This window comes from Alligator mississippiensis, chromosome 4 (genome assembly GCF_030867095.1).
Source record: "Alligator mississippiensis isolate rAllMis1 chromosome 4, rAllMis1, whole genome shotgun sequence".
Classification (NCBI taxonomy): Eukaryota; Metazoa; Chordata; order Crocodylia; family Alligatoridae; genus Alligator; species Alligator mississippiensis.
Genome location: NC_081827.1, coordinates 129,056,080 through 129,077,352, shown reverse-complemented (window position 1 = coordinate 129,077,352; position 21,273 = coordinate 129,056,080). Strand labels below are relative to the sequence as shown.

General features: G+C 47.2%; 1 protein-coding gene across 5 annotated transcripts in view; it reads left to right on the top strand.

The window, feature by feature from the left end:
* Nucleotides 1–21,273, top strand: part of ITPR2 (inositol 1,4,5-trisphosphate receptor type 2) — a 425,347-nt gene that overhangs the window by 192,437 nt on the left and 211,637 nt on the right. For all 5 annotated transcript variants that reach the window (XM_019498344.2, XM_006270092.4, XM_014607327.3 and 2 more), the window contains 2 exons: nucleotides 7,043–7,171; nucleotides 7,807–7,927. In XM_019498344.2, coding sequence (XP_019353889.1) covers nucleotides 7,043–7,171; nucleotides 7,807–7,927 — 250 coding nt within the window. The remainder of the gene's footprint in view (nucleotides 1–7,042; nucleotides 7,172–7,806; nucleotides 7,928–21,273) is intronic.

The window sequence follows — 21,273 nt, the reverse complement described above, 5'->3', positions numbered from 1 at the left end:
GTGGGGATTCTTGGTTTTAACTTCATAGTTTTATGGCCAGCAGCATTTTCTCTTGTTTAATGCCTTTCCCATAGAAGGGTTGCCCTTGTTTGACATGGTACAGTAATGACCGTCTAATAGCAGCACCTACAAACCTCCCTTTGCATTAGTTCTGTAATAGGGCCATTTTCATTGCCTTTGGGTATCTGAGACATACACAGAAAGGCACTTCCTTATGCAGTTTTGCTTCACTGATCCAGAGATGCTTCAGTGGAGGAGACCACCAATCAGGTTGAATGGTGCCAAATGCTATAGAGGTATCCTGATGCTTGTGACAAAGCTCATTTTTCCCTTGCCTTCTAATAAGAGAAAATTAGACTCCAGGTTTATGGAGGTGAATAGTGAGTGTGTTATTAATGCAGTATGATGCCTGGTCTACCAACTGTTTTTTTTATGTGCTGCTTTTTCTGAATAAGAATGGCAAGAGTGCACTTTTATTTTGCTGTCCTGCAAAGCCCTCTGGGTAGCTGTCTAATTAGTTCCTTTCATAGCCCAGTTAGCAGCTCCTTTTCTTTTTCCCCTCAGCTAAAAGAACATGTCAGAAGAGCTCTCCTTCTGTTCCACTCTTCAGCCAAGCCCTCTGGGTAGCCAGATCTTCTAGATTATTGAGTGTATTCAGGTCTGGGGGGTTTTTTTTTGGGGTGGGGGGCAAAGCAGAGTCCACATGTTGTAAATACATTAGCTTTATGGCGCTATGAGAATTAATAGGATCCTGTTAACTTCATGAAAGGATGTTACAATATCTTTCTAAGCATTTAGAAAAAGATCTCTTTGATTCTCTGTGTTCCAGTGAGCTAAAAGAGATGCTGTTGGGGAGAAAATGCTTTTCTTTTAGCTGCTATGGAATGGCTGTCAGTGGTGAGTCTGAGAGCTTTGTGTCTGTTATTAGAGAGCACTAAGGTTGAAGATGGACAGAGTTATCCTTAGGCTGGATTTTGAGATAGTTACCAATTTTATCAGTTTCAAGATCCACTAAAGAAATACTTAGTCCTTAAGTGCAACACATCTTCATCACTGAAGTACGTCACAATGTAGGTGCTAGGAGGGCTGTTGGTGACACTGTTTGCCAAATGCATCTGCCCTTAGAAAAAAAAAAGACAGATTGGTTTGCCTCATTTTTATATTAATGACTTCTATCAACCTCCTTTTCTTTTCACTTGAGGGGGGAGGATTGTGTACCAGGTAAGGTGGGTGCAGTTTAGCAAGATGCTTCCCTCATCTGCATGTGGCCCATTCTGTAAACCATCAATTGCATTCTGAAAAGGATTAAAGAAGGAGCTGGAATCTGACAGCTGCAAAGTCACTGCTGGCTTTCTTTGCTGAATCTCTAAAGCATTATTCACGTGAATTTGGGTCCCAAAGCCTCTTAAGGGTTTTTTAAACACCGCTTTCTCAATCCTTAGCTTCATTTCATGCATTTTAGGTTTTTCCTTCTGTTGGAAAACATCTTTGTCTTTCCCAAAGGGCGAAGGGATAAAAGCAGGGAAAAAAGCAGGGAAGGAAGGGCCATCATTATGCTGCTAGTAAAGCGACCAAAACGCTGGCTTGCATCCATAGATGCTTCTCAAGCAAATCCCGAGACGTCATTCTTCCCTTGTACTCGGCCTTGGTGAGGCCGCAGCTGGAGTACTGCGTCCAGTTTTGGGCTCCACAATTCAAAAAGGATGTGGAGAAGCTTGAGAGAGTCCAGAGAAGAGCCACACGCATGATCAGAGGTCAGGGAAGCAGACCCTACGATGACAGGCTGAGAGCCCTGGGGCTCTTTAGCCTGGAAAAGCGCAGGCTCAGGGGTGATCTGATGGCCACCTATAAGTTTATCAGGGGTGACCACCAGTATCTGGGGGAACGTTTGTTCACCAGAGCGCCCCTAGGGATGACGACTAGGTCGAACGGTCATAAACTACTACAAGACCGTTTCAGGCTGGACATAAGGAAGAATTTCTTTACTGTCCAAGCCCCCAAGGTCTGGAACAGTCTGCCACCGGAGGTGGTTCAAGCGCCTACGTTGAACACCTTCAAGAGCAAACTGGATGCTTATCTTGCTGGGATCCTATGACCCCAGCTGGCTTCCTGCCCTTTGCGTGGGGGGCTGGACTTGATGATCTTCCGAGGTCCCTTCCAGCCCTAATGTCTATGAAATCTATGAAATTATGTTACAGGGCAGTGGGTTTTTCAGACATATTGGGAGGGGGTGGAGTCCCATGATTTTCTGCTTTTCGGACAAGTGAGGAATGAATCTTAAGAGCAATTTGCAGGTTAGCTTTCGAAGTTTTTTAATTCACCATGCTAGCACTGTACAGCCCTGTTTTCTCGCTGGGATTGCAAACATGAAGCCTCAGAGCTACTGGTTCCAGCAGAAATCAGCATGTGGATTAATCAGAGGCAGAAGAACATCAAGAGGTTTTTAGTTCTGTGAACTTTTCAAAAGTTTTGATTCATAACTGAATCTTTATTTACCTCCACAATTGTTGTTGGAGAAATGTCACACCTCTGCTGAAACCAGTGGGCTTATTTTCTCAGTTTCATGACATAGTAACTGATGCTTTTCTGTCTACTGAGGGCACAGGCAGAAGTGCAGCTCCCTGATGTGACTGACACTGCTTTGCAGGAAGCATTGTGAGTTGCAAATGAGTCCCCAGACTAAACAGAAGTTCACTGTTAGATTCCCCTCCCCCCTGGAACTATCTCAAGGGTGGGCAAAATACGGCCCGTGAGGCCATTCTGTCCGGCCCGCGGGGCTCCTAAAAATTTTATAAAATTAATATTTATCTGCCCTTGGTTCCTGTCAAAAATTACAGGAACCAAGGGCAGTAGGACCCAGAGGAAGCCTGTTGGGCTCCCACAACAGCAGGGCCCCCCTGGGCCCTCCCCCCAGCTGGGAGCCCCAGCTGGGGCTTCTGGTCTGGGACCACATGGCTGCCCCGTGCTGGAACTGCAGGTAAGGGCGGGGAATGGGGAGGGAAGGGAAGGAGTCTGGGGAAATGTGGCCTGGGAAAAAGCTGAGCGCGGGGGTGGGGGGAAGCAGCCCCTCCCTCGTCCTGCAGCCGGTGCTGCAGCCGCTTATAGCCTGCATGGGGCTGCCTGGGCCTGCTCCAGACAGCCCCGCGTTGTTGCGAGCGGCTGCAGCAGGGAGTGCCAGCCATGGGATGGGGGATGGGCTGCCCCCCCCCCCCGTGCTCAACTTTTCCCCGGGCTCCTTCCCTGCTCCTTCCCAGCATGGAGGAAAGCAGCCCTTCCCTGCCCCATGGCCGGCGCTCCCTGCTGCTGCTGCTCCCAGTCCGTGCGTGGCTGTCTGGAGCAGGCACAGGCAGCCCCAGGCGGGCTGTGAGAGGCTGCAGCACGGGGCACTGGCCACAGGGCAGGCAAGGGTCCACTCCCCCCGTGCTTAGCACCACCTTGTAACCTGGCCCCACAGCCAGCCTGGGCCCCGTGCTGGCTCTGGGCTCACCGCCGCCTCTGGGCTGCCCAGCATGTGAGCGAGCTCTGGGCAGGCAGTAGAAGCCAACACTGCCTGGCGTGGCAAGCGGGGGGGCCACAGCTGCTGTCACCGTGCGCAATCCCAATGGGTGAGTCTGGAGCCAGCGCGGGGCCCAGGCTGGCAGTGAGGCCGGGTTACAAGCTGGTGCTGAGCACTGGGTGGGGGAAAAGCAGCTCCTCACCCACTCCGTGCCCAGCGCCCCGCGCTGCAGCCATGGGCTGCGAGTGGCTGCAGCAGGGAGCGCCAGCCATGGGGTGGGCAAGGGGCCACTTTTCCCTGCGCTCAGCACCAGCTTCTTTCCTGCCAGCGAGCAGGGGTTGGGGCTGTGCACTGCCCACCACCATTACTACAGGGCTGGGGGGCACTGGGAGTGAGTGGGCAGGGAGCCAGCGGGAGCACGGGTCCCACACTGGTGTCCCCAGGCCAGCGCTGGCAGGGCCTAGAGCGAGGCGGCAGAGGTATAGGGTCCTGGCTAGCAGGGGCTCTGTGGAGCCGGGCTAGTTTCCCCCTCTCCCTGCTGGTGCAGCCTAGCCCAGCTCCACAGACCCCTGGCAGTCTGTGCCCCGCTTTGGGCCCACTGGTGCTGGCCCTGGGACATTGGTCCCAAAATGGTGACCAGGGGGCGGGGCACCTGTCAAGGGGCAGGGCACCTGTCAAGGGGCGGGGCTACCCATGCAGCCCTTGACAGCCTGCCAAAACTGGGTAAGCGGCCCTCCACCCGAAATAATTGCCCACCCCTGGTTTTCCCTAGCAATGGCCTTTCCTCCCTCCCAGACTGTGTCTGTTTTCAGAATGGGAGGGGGAAAAGGGAGCAGAGGGAGCTTGTCCTGGGGTTCCTCAGCCAGAGCTGGAGGATGGAGTGGGTAAATTGGAGCCCCTCTACTCCACCCTCCAGCAGGGGCTAAAATAAATCCCAGACTGAACTCCCTCTGCTCTCTTTTCCTCCTCCCATTTTGAAAACAACAACAGGCTGGGAGGCAGTGCAGGTAGAAATTACGGAAGATGCTCTGTTTTGAAACATCTTCATCTGACCCCTCATGCAATGAGGGGTCAGAGTTTTGCTTGATCAGCCATTTCTGAAGCAGTCAGCAGCTATGTACTTGTATTTGGTCATGGCTATGGACTGCTTTCTGTGGTCAGATCGGGCAAATATTGTCACTTCTGTCTGTGCCCATAATCCTTTCCCTTTCCTGGCGGGGGAATCTTTCTTAACTACCTTATAACAACACTGTGCCCTGTTGTGTCCATCTGTAAAATGTTCTTTATAAGAGTTAGAGGAGCTTGCCTTAGCACTGCCCCCATAGCTGTCCCTCCCAACACTCCCCATGTACAAGCCCCCCACACCTACCCCCTGGCCACTGCCACTTGTCCTACGCAGCTAAGCCCACCCCACTCCTGCCCGCAGCTCAGAGAGGCATGGCACCTCTCTTTAAGTTAAAAAGAATAAGCATGTTTGGCCAGAAGATGTATAGTGTAGCGCCCCCTCTCCCCCCCCCCCCCCCCCCCCCCCCCGATTTTCTGCTTGCCCACCTCAGTCCCCCCACCGGGAAGAGGCTCGTGCTGTCTGTGGTAAAAGGTCTTTTTGTTCCAAAGATCTGTATATCCCAGCTAAGTCCAGCAAAGGTCACTGATGCTGTCAGTTACCTTCCTTTAAATACTTTTTGGTTACACTGCCAGAGTTCCCAGAGGACAAGGACCAAGAGTTGCTGCTGAAGAGGAAAGGTGAGAGAATGTTGGCTGGGAGTGGAATCCAGGAGAGCTGGATGCTCTTTTCTGTGGACTTCTCTCTGTGATCTTGACTTTTCTTTGTGATCTCTGTGCTAGCTTCTTTGTCCTTGCTCCCCACCTATAAAATAGGGTGATAATACTTCCCTCCCTCACATGGGGCCTAGATTCTTGAGTATTCTTGAGTATATGTCAAGAGCTCAGCTGCTGCCTTGGTGGTTATCATGGAGTTTGTTTACACATGTGGTAAATCTGCTGGCACCTTCATCCCTGCAGCATCTCTGGAGTGACTGTATATGAGTGTAAATGAAAGCAGTATTTTCCTCTTTATTTCTTTCTAAATACTATTAAGACCCCCCAACCCCCCCCCCCGTTTAGAGGTGATCGATACTAAAGTGTGGGGGGATTGCCATGTGTATTTTCCTTGGTCTGGGTTTCTTGTAAAGTGTTTTTGCTTTACAAGTGTCGTGCTTATTCCATGAGAACATTCTGAAAGGTGTTTTCCTGGCAAGAATTATGAAATGAGTCAAACGATCCTTCCTTCCCACCACACCTTTTTCAGTTTTCACCATAACAAATGTATATGATAAAAGAAACCCATGCTGTTGCATCAGAAGGTTTCCCTCAAGGATACTGTATTCAAGTTCAAACTTACTGTGTTCTCCAACAGCTCCATAAGTGACCTAATGAGTGCTTCATCTTAAACCTCTAAGTCACTTCCTGTGTTCCTTTTCTACCCAATTCTTTTTCTTCCTTCCCTTTTGTTTGTCTTATGTCCTTCACAACTCTGTGATATTAAGAATTTATGCTCTCTGTGGCTTACTGGGTCTTTTTTTTTGTAATTTATACCTATGGAGGCTGCTGCTGGCCTCTGCTGACTGAACAGGTCACAGAGATCTTGCTTCCTCCAGTGTCAGGGCTCACTATGCTTACTTCCCACTGGCCCACCTCTTTTTTTAATCTGTTTTTCTGAATGAGCTCCACCTCTCCCATCTAACAAAAGCTATTGGATGCAGAGAAAAGTTTGGCATTGTTCAGTCTTGCAACATATTTACCTTCCCTTACTAAAGTCACTCACACTAGGGAGGGAAATGATTCATTTTCTTCTTCATCTGTCTAAATATATAAGGCAGCATATGGTATATTGATAGGAGGAATGACCCAGCTCTGTCCAGCAAACTGTTTTTGCTTTGTGGTGGGGGAAAAGAGTAGGCAGCAAAACTGAAAACGCTGTTTCAGGAAAGGTACATATCAGGATGAGATGTGGAGTATGAAGGAACATAGGGTGCTTATACATGCGCAGCGAAGTTGCTCCAACATGCTCTATTTACAGTGCATCAGAGCAAATTAAATTAATTACCATGCTCCAGCAGAGTCCAGTGTCACGTGTATTGGCATCCCTGCACTGAAAAATGACAGCTAGGATGCTTTAACTGAGGCTCGTTCGAGGAGCTTTAGTTAAAGCACCCCTGCTGCCATTTTTCATTGTGGGGACACTGATACCCATGTAGCTCTAGGCACTTTAATTAGAGTGGCTATTGGAGCCCTGCTAATTAAAGTGCCCCCCTCTGCTCCTGGAGCATGTGTATAAATGCCCATAGATGCTAAACTCAGCACAATTTGACCATAAGGTAGTTACCTTGATTTTATATATTTTGTCTGAAGATCCAAATTTTGGAAATAGGGTTAATTATCTATACATTATATAGATAACTGTCAATTGAAATGTTCAATGTCATATGGTCTCAAGCTAAGGGTTGTTTTGTTTTGTTTTGTTTTGTTTTTTGTTCGTCTCTGCAGGTTTGTAATACAACTACAGATCGGAAACATGCAGACACATTTCTGGAGAAGTATGTCACTGAGCCAGTAATGAACATTGTGAGCGGCTTCTTCAATTCTCCGTTTTCAGATAACAGCACCAGCCTTCAGGTAAGAATGAGAGAGACTCTTACAAATATGTAATTCAGACCGTTACTGAGTCTCCTGCCTGCTAAAATTTTATTTCTGTCTACTTTTTGTTCCTTTTCTTATATCTCACATTAACAATGTAACTCTCTCTAAATTTGCCATTCACAAATTTAGGATCTTAATCCAATGAAAGGGCTAGTACAGATTTGTACAGAGCTTTTTCACCTGACTTTTGCATCTTCAATGAGACTTTGCATGAGTGATCCTTTTGTGGGATCAAAGCCTTCATTTTATCCTTTTAACACAGAAACATTAGTGCCTAAGATGGAAAGGTCTCCTGAGAGCTCCTGAGTCTTTCTGAATTAGTCTGGAAAGTACCATCCTTGCTTGCCTTCTGTCCTAACACCACACTGTGCACATTGGACATTGGTGAGAATTTTACTTGCGTAAGGACTGCATGATTTGATATTGCCAAACCAGTTTCTTTTTTGTTTTTTCTTTTTTGCTTGTCCTGACGCATGATAAAGGTTTAATTGAATTATAGTTAAAGTACACAGGGCCTAAAAACCATGCATGTAGTTTATGGTCTGTCAAACCCTAGGGCAGTTGTGAAGAGACTTTAAAGTGTAACATTCATTGTTTACCTTTGTTTTCAGACACATCAGCCAGTTTTTATTCAACTGCTGCAGTCTGCCTTCAGAATTTACAACTGTACTTGGCCAAACCCAGCACAGAAAGCCTCTGTGGAGTCATGTATCAAAACTTTGGCTGAAGTGGGTAGGTGCCAAGTTTTGTTTAATTGTTCTATGCTGAGGTTTAAAATAAAAGGATGCCTATACATGAGTGCAGAGACTGCTCCTACACGTTGGAATTCCAGCGTGTTGGAGCAGACTTGATTAATCAAGTCAGCTGAAATGTGGCAGTTGCTGTGCTCCAGCAGCCTCCTGCGTCTTGTTCATTAGCCTCCTTGCACTTAAAAATGACAGTGGGGGCACTTTATCTACAGCTCGTCAAACAAGCTTAAGTTCAAGTGACCCCACTGCCATTTTTAAGCATAGGGACACTGATACATGAGACACGACAGCACCTTAATTAGAGCGGCTCTCAGAACCACTCTAATTAAAGTACTACCTCCCTAGCCCCTGGAGCATGTGTAAAAGTGCCCAAAGCTACTTGGGGTTGAAGAATTGTTTTTCTGGATGTCACATCATGAGAAAATTTTGCCATAATTTTAACATAGTTTACTCTTAGAACTCCTGTCTCTTGACGATAGTTTTTTTTCCTCATTTATACCCTTTTCAAGCCAATCTCATTAAACATGGTTATTTAGGTGAATGTTTAGGAGAGTGAGGCTCTTCAGAGCTGCTAAGTGAAGGTAGAATTTGACCCTTAGCAGAGAGCAATGTTTTCTATAACAGTGGAGCTTGGATTCTATGCAAGGTCCTTACTTCCTGGTCTCCCTCCCTTCCCCCTCACTCCCACCACCCAAAACGATGGTTTGCAAAGTAGCTGTGGGTATATATAGCTGCAGCAGATACACGAGGTGTCTTTATTTCTAAGGGTGCCGCTTCTCTGATCAGCTGCATGGGTTCATAGCAGTACTCCAGATGAGTGAAGGAATGGTGCCCTTTGAAGTAAAAATTACATCATCAATCGGCTCAGGGGGCTTTTCTGAATTCGACAACCCATGGCAAACTAAGCAGGTTGTAAATTATCCCTGTATGAAAAATCTAGGTTCCCCTGTATGAAAGTATGACTTAACCTTGCATAGAAATCATCTCAAACTGCATGAAACCATAGGCACGTCTTACTGTTTTTTGAAGTAAATTTTGTCACGTAAAACAACCTTTAGGGGGAAGGCTGGTACACAACTGTGGTACCCTGGCTCCCCAATTCTCCCAAGAGAGGAATTGTGGGTTGGGGTGCCAGAATTTCTGCCTACCGTTGTCATTACTTCTGGGAAATATTTGTTTATTTTTAGCCCAAGTCCTGGGCTGGCTCAGTGATTCTGCCTAGTGAGTATCAGATCGAGTACCACATGGACCTACTCATAGTACTTCCCTGCTGACTCTTCACCATTCTGCTTTAGACAACGACTAGATGAGTGCCTTTGCTTGCTTTTTTATTCTCACACATAAGAGTGAATTCTGTCCACTCTGCCAGGGCACAGACTGCCCATCACAATCTTGCCCCTAAACTGATTATGTATCTTATTGGTATTGAGCTGGAATTCATTAAAGCAGACCATGCCACTCTGATTTGCTTTGAAGCCAGTGGGACAGCTCTGGATGAGCTCAGGAGTGAGAAGTATAAGCATTCTATCTGTCTGGCCCTCACTGAATTCTATAATCTCTCCTCTAATGAGTAAATACTTCAGAAAATATGAGAATTTATCAAAGGAATTAATAATGTTCATGTCAAAGCAGAAGACTTTAAACAACTCTTTGGCATGATTGAATCCTAAAAAACACCATACTGTCATATAGCTAATACCAGCAAAGGTTCATTCCTGGAGAAATCCAGGGCAGCCTAAGGGCCAAAAGGGGAGCACATAAAAAGTGGAAACAAGGTGAGATCACTAAAGATGAATATACCTCCTCTGCTCATGCTTGTAGGGAGGCAGTTAGATGGGCCAAAGCTACCATGGAGCTGAGGATGGCAACCCAAGTAAAAGACAACAAGAAATTGTTTTTTAGATATATTGGGAGTAAAAGGAAGGCCCAGGGTGGAATAGGACCCCTGCTAAATGGGCAGAAACAATTGGTGACAGACAGGGGGGACAAGGCTGAACTCCTCAACGAGTTCTTTGCCTCAGTGTTCCTAAGTGAGGGGCACAACAGGTCTCTCACTGGGGTTGTAGAGAGGCAGCAGCAAGGTGCCAGACTTCCATACGTAGATCCTGAGGGGGTGCAGAGTCACTTGGAAGAACTGGATGCCTTTAAGCCGGCAGGCCCGGATGAGCTGCATCCGAGGGTGCTGAAGGCACTGGCCGACATCATTGCAGAGCCACTGGCGGGAATATTCGAACGCTCGTGGCGCACGGGCCAAGTCCCGGAGGACTGGAAAAGGGCTAACGTGGTCCCCATTTTCAAAAAGGGGAGGAAGGAGGACCCGGGCAACTATAGGCCAGTCAGTCTCACCTCCATCCTTGGTAAAGTCTTTAAAAAAATTATCAAGGCTCACATTTGTGAGAGCCCGGCAGGACAAATTATGCTGAGGGGAAATCAGCACGGGTTTGTGGCGGGCAGATCGTGCCTGACCAATCTAGTCTCTTTCTATGACCAGGTTACGAAACGCCTGCACACAGGAGGAGGGGTGGATGTCGTATACTTAGACTTCAGGAAGGCCTTCGATACGGTATCCCACCCCATACTGGTGAACAAGTTAAGAGGCTGTGATGTGGATGACTACACAGTGCAGTGGGTGGCGAATTGGCTAGAGGGTCGCACCCAGAGAGTCGTGGTGGATGGGTCGGTCTTGACCTGGAAGGGTGTGGGCAGTGGGGTCCCTCAGGGCTCGGTCCTTGGACCGATACTCTTTAATGTCTTCATCAGTGACTTGGACGAGGGAGTCAAATGTACTCTGTCCAAGTTTGCAGATGACACAAAGCTATGGGGAGATGTGGACACGCCGGAGGGCAGGGAACAGCTGCAGATAGACCTGGATAGGTTGGACAAGTGGGCAGAAAACAACAAGATGCAGTTCAACAAGGAGAAATACAAAGTGCTGCACCTAGGGAGGAAAAATGTCCAGCACACCTACATCCTAGGGAATGACCTGCTGGGTGGCACAGAGGTGGAAAGGGATCTTGGAGTCCTAGTGGACTCCAAGATGAACATGAGCCGGCAGTGTGACGAAGCCATCAGAAAAGCCAATGGCACTTTATCGTGCATCAGCAGATGCATGACGAATAGGTCCAAGGAGGTGATACTTCCCCTCTATAGAGCGCTGGTCAGACCGCAGTTGGAGTACTGCGTGCAATTCTGGGCGCCACACTTCAAGAAGGATGCGGATAACCTGGAGACGGTCCAGAGAAGGGCAACTCGTATGGTCAAGGGCCTGCAGACCAAGCCCTATGAGGAGAGACTAGAGAAACTGGACCTTTTCAGCCTCCGCAACAGAAGGTTGAGAGGCGACCTTGTGGCTGCCTTTAAGTTCATCATGGGGGCACAGAAGGGAATTGGTGAGTATTTATTCACCAAGGCGCCCCCAGGGGTTACAAGAAACAATGGCCACAAGCTAGCAGAGAGCAGATTTAGATTGGACATTAGGAAGAACTTCTTCACAGTTTGAGTGGCCAAGGTCTGGAACGGGCTCCCAAGGGAGGTGGTGCTCTCGCCTACCCTGGGGGTCTTCAAGAGGAGGTTAGATGAGTATCTAGCTGGGGTCATCTAGACCCAGCACTCTTTCCTGCTTATGCAGGGGGTCGGACTCGATGATCTATTGAGGTCCCTTCCGACCCTAACATCTATGAATCTATAAATTCCATAGTTTAAATGTCTGCAAAATCACAATTTTAGAGGCTTCTGCTTTGACATAGGAAAGATTATTCAATATAGACACATTTCTAAAAATGAGTCACTTTGATGGAAAATTTCCTAATTGTGAAGTAAAATACTACTTAGCAGGTGAGTCTACACATGCATTTGATCTGGACTCAATTTACTCGGGTGTAAATTTATGCAGATTAAGTGCTCCTGGGCAGGTGTCTACACATGTAGGACTAGGGAGCAGATTTGCTGCTCTTAGCACCAAACTTCCTGTAGCTCTGCAATGGGCTCCTGCTGCCACCAGGAAGCTCTAGGCTCCAGCTGCAGCTGCCAGCAGTCAGCAGTCCTCTTCAAAAGCCAGCTCTGCTCGCTGCTCTCTGGTCAGCCGCTTCCCTGCCCAGGAGCAGCATGTCTAGTGCAGGGGCAGCGCATGGCAGCTCTCTCCTTGCCCACTCTGCCTCCCTGCACCATGGCTGCTCTAGCCTGTGCCCCTGGCAGTGATGATTAGTGCCCTGGACTCCTGCTGGCTGCTATGTTGGTCTTGCTGGCCCACTGCACTGCCCACCATACCAACCATTGCCTCGCCCACAGCCATCTGGGCCCTCCTGGCTCCCCTGCATGCAGCAACTGCTTGCCTGGCTGCAATGCGCTGTCCCAGGGTCGCCACTGCTGTGCTCATCTCCAGTGAGGAGTTTCTGAACGCCATCACTGGGGCCATCATTGCCCTCCTGAGCCTCCAGCCCCACTGTCTCTGGGCCCACTGGACCAGCCAGGGCTGGTGGCAGCACTTCATCTAGCGTGCCTGGGATGACGAGCAGCAGTTGGTGGCCTTCTGCATGACCTGGGCCACCTTCTGGGACTTTGTGGGGCAGCTCTGGCCTGACCTGGAGCAGCAGGACACCACCATGCAGCTGCCCCTTCCTGCAGACATCCTCCTATTCCTTGCCCTGCTCAAGCTGGCCATGCCTGCCAGCCTGCAGTATGTTGGTCATCTGTTTGGTGTTGGCAAGGCCACTACTGGGGAGGTCTTCCTGGAGCTGTGTGGTGCCTTCCAGGACGTGCTAGGGGACACTGCTCTGCATGCACAACCCCCAGGCAGTGGTGGTGGGGTTCCATGCCCTGGGCTTCCCCCAGGGCATTGGGGTGCTTGATGGGACCCACATCCCCATCACATGCCTGCCGCATGGAGACTTGCTTCTGGGTAGTGTCTACATGTTTGTTACTGTGCAGTAACTAATCCCTAGTGTTCCGTGTTCTCAGTTTTTACTGATTTTTTTTCCACTGAACTTCCCTGATATTTTTTTTTAAGTCATTCAGTTTTTACTGGCTTACACCTATTTTTCAGTTCAAATCCCAATGGCCCATTCCCAACTCATGCTGGTTAATAGGGATTTGAACTGAAAAACTGGTGTTGCCAGTAAGATAAAAGTGCTGCTGTGCCAGTTACCTGAGGCACAGGTTTCCAACTGAATGCAGGGCGGCCATGCCCCTCCCTCCGCCCCTTCCCTAGTCCCAGGCTTATTCCCTCCCTCCCTCCCTCCCTCCCTCCCTCCCTCACCACTGATTTTTCCCTGATTTTAAACTGATTTTTTTCATTTTCTTCTTTTTATCTTGCTTTCATCCCGGTTTTTATGTTTTGAAGATAAACCCTGAAAAATTCCCAGATTTAAAAAAACCAAAAAAAAAGAATTCAGAACACTACTAATCCCATGTAAATTTGCTACCTGCATTTGCATGTGCAGATGTGCATGCTTACTGCGCAATAAACTAGGCTACTGCATATTTAGGCATCTTGTGTGGACACTCCCAACATGAATAAGATTGGGCTGGAGGTAGAATCAGGATGTTAGATGCTTGATAGAAGAACTAGTTGATATAACTTTAAGGAAAGTTACAATAAATAAGAGTAAAACAATATGTGATGGTCTTTTGGCCATTGCTATGTTTATGGCATTGCTGCAATTGACTATATATTTAGATTTTGGAATTGTTTTACAGTGGTATCCATTGAACACGTTAGCCAAAATATCTCATTAACATTTTGTGTGAATTAGTCTAGCCATTACCCTAAACTTAACAACGTTCAATCATTTTATTTGTTGTGCAAATGATTTAATTATGGCTGCATCTGGCAGGAAGGAGCATTATAAAAGTTTAAGATGTTCTACATTCCTTTCCTTACTGCTTTTACTGTTTCAAATAAAAGCCACAATCTTACAATTCTTTATTTATACGAGTAATGCATACTTCTTTTTACCTTTTGCATTCTTGGAATAAGTCCATTAGTGTTAGGAACTTATTTCCTTTACAAGGAAAGGAATAGGTGCATGGAGTACTTTTTGAGTCCTTAAGCACCCTGTGGCTACTCCTGGACACGTGGGTTGTTACGTAATAGAATGCTAGTTCTCTAGCCCACAGAGATCAGTGTGCTATTTGGTATGTACACATACATCCTTATTCATACACAGAAGTGATTGCAGAGTCACCTCAAGATACTAGAATTAGCTTTAAATTAGCTAGCTTGTAGAAAAATGGCCATGGCAGCATGGAGCTCTGTACAGGTTAATTGATTTAGCTTCTTGGCAGAATACACAGATGCATAGAAGCCAGAGTGTCTTTTTGTTACCAGTGCCTTGCTATCTGATGGCAAGGTTATATGCTGCAAGAAATAGATTTGATGTAGACCATGAGTTTTCTTCATAGGCAGCTTCATTCCATGTCTTATGGATTCCTTGTATTCTGTCATTCTATTTTCCTTCTTTCTTTTTTTCATGTTTTTGTATGTACTGGAGAAGATTAAAATAGATTTTATAGACATTAGGGCTGGAAGGGATCTTGTGAGATCATCAGGTCCAGCCCCCTGCCCAAAGGGCAGGAAGTCAGCTGGGGTCAGATCACCCCAGCAAGATAATCATCCAAACGCTTCTTGAATGGGTCCAGAGTAGGTGCTTGCACCACTTCTGTGGGGAGTCTGTGTCAGACTCTGGAGAGAGGGACAGTAAAGAAGCTTTTCCTTATGTCCAGTCTAAAATGGTTTTCCATCAGTTTGTGACCATTGGACCTTGTCTCCCCTTGGGGTGCCCTGGTGAATAGATGTTCTCCCAGATCCTGATGCACACCCTTGATATACTTATAGGCTGCCACCAAGTCCCCCCTGAACCTATGCTTTTCTAAGCTGAAGAGTCCCATGCCTCTCAGCTTCTCATAAGGCCTGCTCTCTTGACCTCTGATCATGTGCGTGGCTCTCCTTTGGACTTTCTCAAGCTTCTCCACCTCCTTCCTAAAGTGTGGAGCCCAGAACTGGATGCAGTACTCCAGCTGCAGTCTCACCAAAGTCAAGTAAAGTGGGAAGATGACATCTTGGGTCTTGGTCGAGATGCATCGGTACAGGCAAGCCAGGGTTTTATTTACTTTGCCGGCTGCAATACTGCATTGGTGGCTCATATTCATCTTGTGTTCAGTTGTGACCCCCAAGTCTCTTTTAGTTGTAGTGCTAGTGAGTGTAGCACTGGCGAGCCTATAGGTATGATGAGGGTTCTTTCTCCTGAGGTGGAGCACTTTGCATTTCTCTATATTGAAAGTCCTCAGGTTTTGATCTGCCCACTTTGTGAGCCTGTCTAAATTTGCCTGAATCCCCAGCCTATTCTCAAGTATGACCATGCTTCCCCATAATTTGGTGTCATCCGCAAATTTAGCCAGTCTGCTTCTGACACCCAAATACAGGTCATTTATAAATATGTTAAAGAGTACTGGTCTGAGTACTGAACGATGCATCTGGTCACCATGTGCCATGTTGACTCAGTTTCATCCACTAACATTCTCTGAGTCCGACCATGGAGCCAGTTCCCCAACCATCAGACCGTAAAGTTGTTGAGGCTGCAGTTCCCCAATTTTGTTATAGGGACATCATGGGATCCCAGAGACCAAAGCAAGGCTTTTTTTGAAATCCAGGTAAATGACATCAGCTACTCCTCCCCTGTCCAGGTGAAGTGTCACCTGGTCAAAAAATGAGATGAGGTTGGTCAGGCATGACCTACTGTGACCACCTCATTTCGTATACCCGTTCACGTGCTGCCTTAGCGCATGTGCCTGGTGGTGGGCATGGTGAGGGTTCATGTGGCCACTGGGCTCATGGGACCTTGATCCCCCAGGAGAAGGCCCCTAAACTCATCTGCCATGACTTTGAATGTATTTCCAGTGCAGGGGTCTTCTTCTGCAGGTCCCTCGGGGTTGGTCATTCCTCCTGGAAGATATCCGTGGAGCTCCACCTCCCCTACACCCCTTCCTTACTCCAGCCTCCGGCGGGTCACCTGATTTTAATGCAGCCATCCCTCCGGTTTAGATGACATTTGATCCTCACGCCCTCTTCGGGATTGGTTATTAACTTCGTTTCTTTGATAGGCTACAGGCCTACTGGATACGCCCATCTCATCTATCTTCCCTGCTGTCGACAGCTACTTGCTAAGTCTCGTAATCACTCTGGAGGTGTGGTGTCGGCCAGATTCCCCTCGAGGCAGGCCTAACCACTGAACACCAAAAGAAAAAAGATAGAACACATCAGCAACAGAAAAGACTATATTCAGACCAGGGGCAACTAAAGAGAAAAAAGAACATAAAGAAAAGGATAAGAGAGCAAATAGAAGAGAAGAAATCAGGATGTGGTGTTCTTTCCCTCTTTCAGCCATAGAACCTAAGCCAGGTAGCGTCCCCCAGCGCTGCTCTGCTCCACGCTTTTGTCAGGGTATCTTCTGTCCTTCCCTGGGTCAGCCTCCCTCCATGTCTTCGTACTTGTGAGAACCTGGAGTAGAAAGCCTCCGCCGTCTCTGGGTTTGCTATAGCTCCTTTGGGAGCAAGGTCATCCCCTGGACGCCGGTGCTGCTCGTGACTGGTGCGGGGTTTATTCCCTGCCACTCGGGGTGCCTCTCCCCAAGCATAATCCACCCCTTCGCACCGGGGCTGCTTGCCACCGATGCAAAGAGCCTCTGCAGCCTCTGCTGCTGCTCTTTGATCCAGATCCTTTCTTTCATGCCGGTGCTGCCTGTCGCCGGTGTAGAGAGCCTCCTCGGCCTCCGCTGCCTCTCCCGCTCTCCTTGTTTCTCTTTCGGCGCTCCCTTTTATCTTCGCCGGCCAGTGATTGCTTCTGATGTCACCCGCCAGCTCCAGCTGTATATAGGCATGGCTTGTGAACTGCGCAGGCTCCGCTCTTTGTTCCTTTGGGGTCTGGTGTCCTATGGCCTTTAAGTGGTTTCTTTTTGGGGGGGGGTTTTCCACGGGGTGTGTAGCCCCTGTCCCGGGGTCCCCTGAGAGTAGGGTCTCTAGCTCCCCTGTGGTTGTGCCCCGGGGACACCTACCCATAACAAAGCCATGTTGGCTGTCTCTCAGGATGACATTTTTTGTTAGCCTGCTGTTGATGGATTCTGTAATAATTTTTTTCGTGATCTTTTGAGGGATTGAGGTCAAGGTGATTGGCCTGTAGTTCCCAGGATCTTCCTTTCTTGAAGAGAGGCACCACATTGGCCCTCTTCCAATCTTTAGGAACTTCTCCCGAGTGCCATGAGTTTTCAAATATCCTTGTCATTGGTCACACTAGCCAGCTCTTTTAGCACTCTTGGGTAAATTCATCAGGGCCTGCTAAATAACCTGTTAGATCTTACTATTTTAAACCATAAGTCCAGTGAGGCTTAGGACCAGATATGCACTGAGGAGGACATTTCAAAGGCATTTCCTCTTGCTTCAGCTTCTAACACATGTGCAGACCATAACAAATTCCTTTCAATTCCCTGAAGCACAATGGCTACTCGGGCCTAGTTCTACCAATGGCTGCTACTTCCTTGTCCATGGTAGAGCTGGGCTGCCCCTGAAGGTCCTCATTCTGCAGTCTTCTGAAGGGCTTTCTGAAGCAGAATCCTATGGGCAGGATTGTATCACTCGTGCATCAACCTCCATTTAAATCCATCCCTTAAAAGCACAATCTGACACATTGTGCACGGTTTTCTTGACAAGCAAGGAAATATGTATTTGGAATTTTAAAAAGGCATTTAACATTATCAACAATAACAGTAATACTAATTGACATTGATATTATGGAATTATACTAATGTAGCAAATTACATCTATTTTTATCTGGCACTTTATGCTGTAATTGCAAAAAATGAAATTGAGAAGGAAAAACTTTCAGCTAAGTGAATAACTCAGAGCAAAGTGCGGAAAAATTGAGTTTTTCAGCAAAGTCCCTGTACATAAATTCAGCGGGAGAGCTGAGATTTAAACCTACCATGATGTTTAGTATTTGTAGATATGGTACTAAATCCTGCTTGATTTCCCTTCACGACTAGTCCCACTTTGCCCTAAATGATGCCTGTGCAGCCTAGATGGAAGCTTGTACATTTGTATGAGATTAGCTAAAACCATAATTTGGCCCCCTGGGCTCCAGAGGAAGTAGCTTTATGGCTAAGTGAAACAGAATGAGATGAATTCTGCCCTGACCTAATTTTGGCACAGTTTCATCAAACAGTGGACCAAATCCCACTTATTAATCCAAGGAGCTCTACTAACTTGAAGTACTCATGTGAATGAACACTCCTTATGGCAGCAAAGGTAGGCCCATTGGGGTTGCCAAGAACATAAGTCATTGCATTTAGCTTAAATCCATCTAGATTTACAAGTGTTTAGCACCTGCAATGGAACCTCAATATTCCAGCATTTAGGTTCTTAAATAATGACTAGATTTTGAATAGTGCTTAGCTCACCAAAGCTTCTTCTGTCATGCTTATTTGTGTTGCCCCAATAGGATTTGCATTCTTTGCAAATACTGCCCTCAGTTATGAGTGCTGAGCCTGTTTGAAAAGCTGGCCCCTAGTAACTATGCACTGTTCTGCTTTACCTATCTGCTACTCCATTAGCTTAAAATTGTGCCCAGTGTCCATATGAGAAAATAGGAAGATGAAGGTTCTTTCATTGACACAAATAGGATAGCTCTTTTCTCTATACCTTTCTTAATAGCAGCATATAAGGACTAGGACTGGATTTAAGATATGTATCTGTGATCACTCTCCTTTCTGATTTTTTTTTCTTGGGAGTTTGACAGCTTTAATGTTAGGACCTTCATGTTTCACAGCAGGGTTTTAAAAAATTCTGGACAGATATTGCCTGTATCAGAGAGAGGTGTATTGGACAGATTTACAGCAAGAACCAAAGATTTTTGATGGAAAATAAATGCAGCATAGAGTTGGAAAAACAAACATGATTTTTTTGTGGTAGCCTTGGATTTAGAAATGAATCTCAGCAGGCAGAAAGATCATGCACAGATTTCCCCAGATACCGAAGATCCATGTAATAATACACTTGAAAAGACCTGTTTCAGAGTAAGTTTAAGAAAAGTACATTCTGCTCAGTGTTTACTAGTTATGTCACTGGCAGTATTGCCTCAAGAGCTTAAGATCATTACTTGTGTCTTCTAATGGGCACTGCAAGAATGTACATTATCTTCCAGGTCAACAAAAGGAGGATAGGTTGCAAAAGCTAATTTCTTATAGCCCTGATACTTCAACTCCACTTTACCACCAGGGAAAAACTTCATAAGTTTTCAAGGTTCACTTAGTTCTTTGTCTCCAGGCAGAGTTGCCTGCTTCCAGTTCATCCAGAAGTGTTGAGGCTTGCCTGCTTTAGTAGACCATCTCAGGTTCCATGGGACTTGGAACACAAAGGTAGCAAAAGGTTTCCATTTTTTCCCGGATTGGTATATAATAATGAGGGAAGTCTGGTTTGTTTTTTTCTATACTATTACATGTTCAATGTTTAGCTAATATTTAATATTAATTTAATGTATAGCATACTAGATTAGTGCAAACATTAATTATTCAAGTAGCTCCCCCCCACCCATGCCAAAGAAGTTATAAACTAAATGTTTTTTAAAAATCTTCTGATTTAAAAAATGAGACACTATTCAGGGAAAAAAAGGAACCATTGAATTAATTTCAGGTATATTAATTCCTAATAGATTTTATGTATTATGTTTCATAAACCCTAATAAAAGATTTGGGGGAGAGCTTAGCATGAACTTTTGTGTATTAAATAAGCTAATGAAATGTTGTCTTTCCACATATTGCAAGAGGTCACCCATCCTCACAACAGAGGTTTTGGCTAAGAAACGATCCACTTTCAGTAGTTATTTTGTCATCAATCCCAAAAATAGTTATGTAAAGAAAGGCATGCACAGGTTATACAGGCCAAACCAGTGTCAGTAGCAAAACCTGCTTTGAATTCAATGGGATCAGATCAGACTGTTAATCTCAAAGTTAAAAAATATTCCAGGGTTCCTTCCAAAGAGCTTACATAGCTGCATAGTTAAGCAATGAATGTTAATGCTTCATACCTCCAGCATAATTTCCTTGCCATTACAAGATCAAAGAACCTCAGTCTATTGAGTTACATGCTAGCTAAATCTAAAGATATTATTCCTGCCATCTGTATAGTATCTATTAGCTTTTTTCATTTGATTTTTTTTAATTACCCAGCCACACACAAAAGAATCCATTACATTAGCACTACAGGCTCTTTATATAAGAGTTTTACATTGCATAGAAGGTTCTGCTCATGTCCTAAAAAAATCCTGGTTAAAATTGATGGCATATTTGTCCCATAATCTGTGTCATAGAGCCATAGAAAAGTAGGGTTGGAAGGGACCTCCAGAGATCATCTAGTCCAGGGGTGGGCAAAATACGGCCTGCGGGCCAGATTTGGTCTGCGAGGCCATTCTATCCAGCCCACAGGGCCCCTAAAAAATTTAGAAAATTAATACCTATCTGCCCTTGGTTCTTGTCAAAAGTGACAGGAACCAAGGGCAGTAGGACCCAGGGGAAGCCTGGCAGGCTCCCACAACAACAGGGCCTGTCTGGCCCCACCCCCTCAGCTGGGAGCCCAGGCAGGCTTCTAGCCTGGGACTACGTGGCTGCCCCGTGCCAGAACCTCAGGTAAGGGGGAATGGGGGAAGACGGCAGGGGAAGGCCCCGGGCAGGGAAGGAGCCCAGGGAAAAGCTGAGTACGGGGGCGGGGAAAGCGGCGCCCTGTGCTGCAGTCGCTCACAGCCTGCGTGGGGCTGCCTGTGCCTGCTCCAGACAGCCTTGCGCGGGCTGAGAGCAACTGCAGCAGGGAGCACCAGCCACAGGGTGGGCAAGGGGCCACTTTTCCCACCGCCATGCTCAGCTTTTCCCCAGGCTCCTTCCCTGCTCCTTCCCGGGGCGGAGGAAAGCAGCCCCTTGCCTGCCCCATGGCTGGCGCCCCCTGCTGCAGCTGCTCGCAGCCCATGAAGGGCTGTCCGGGGCAGGCACAGGCAGCGCCAGGAGGACTGTGAGCGGCTGCAATGCGGGGCGCCGGGCACAGGGCGGGCAAGGGGCCACTTTTTCCCCTGTGCTCAGCACCAGCTTGTAACCTGGCCTCGTTGCCAGCTTGGGCCCTGCATCAGCTCCGGGCTCGCCCATTGGGGCTGCACATGGTGACAGCAGCTGCGGCCCCCCCACTTGCCGTGCTGGGCAGCATTTGCCACCGCTGCCTCTGGGCTGCCCAGTGTGTGAACTCCAGGTGGGCAGCAGCAGCCAACACTGCCCGGTGCAGCAAGCAGGGGGGCTGCAGCTG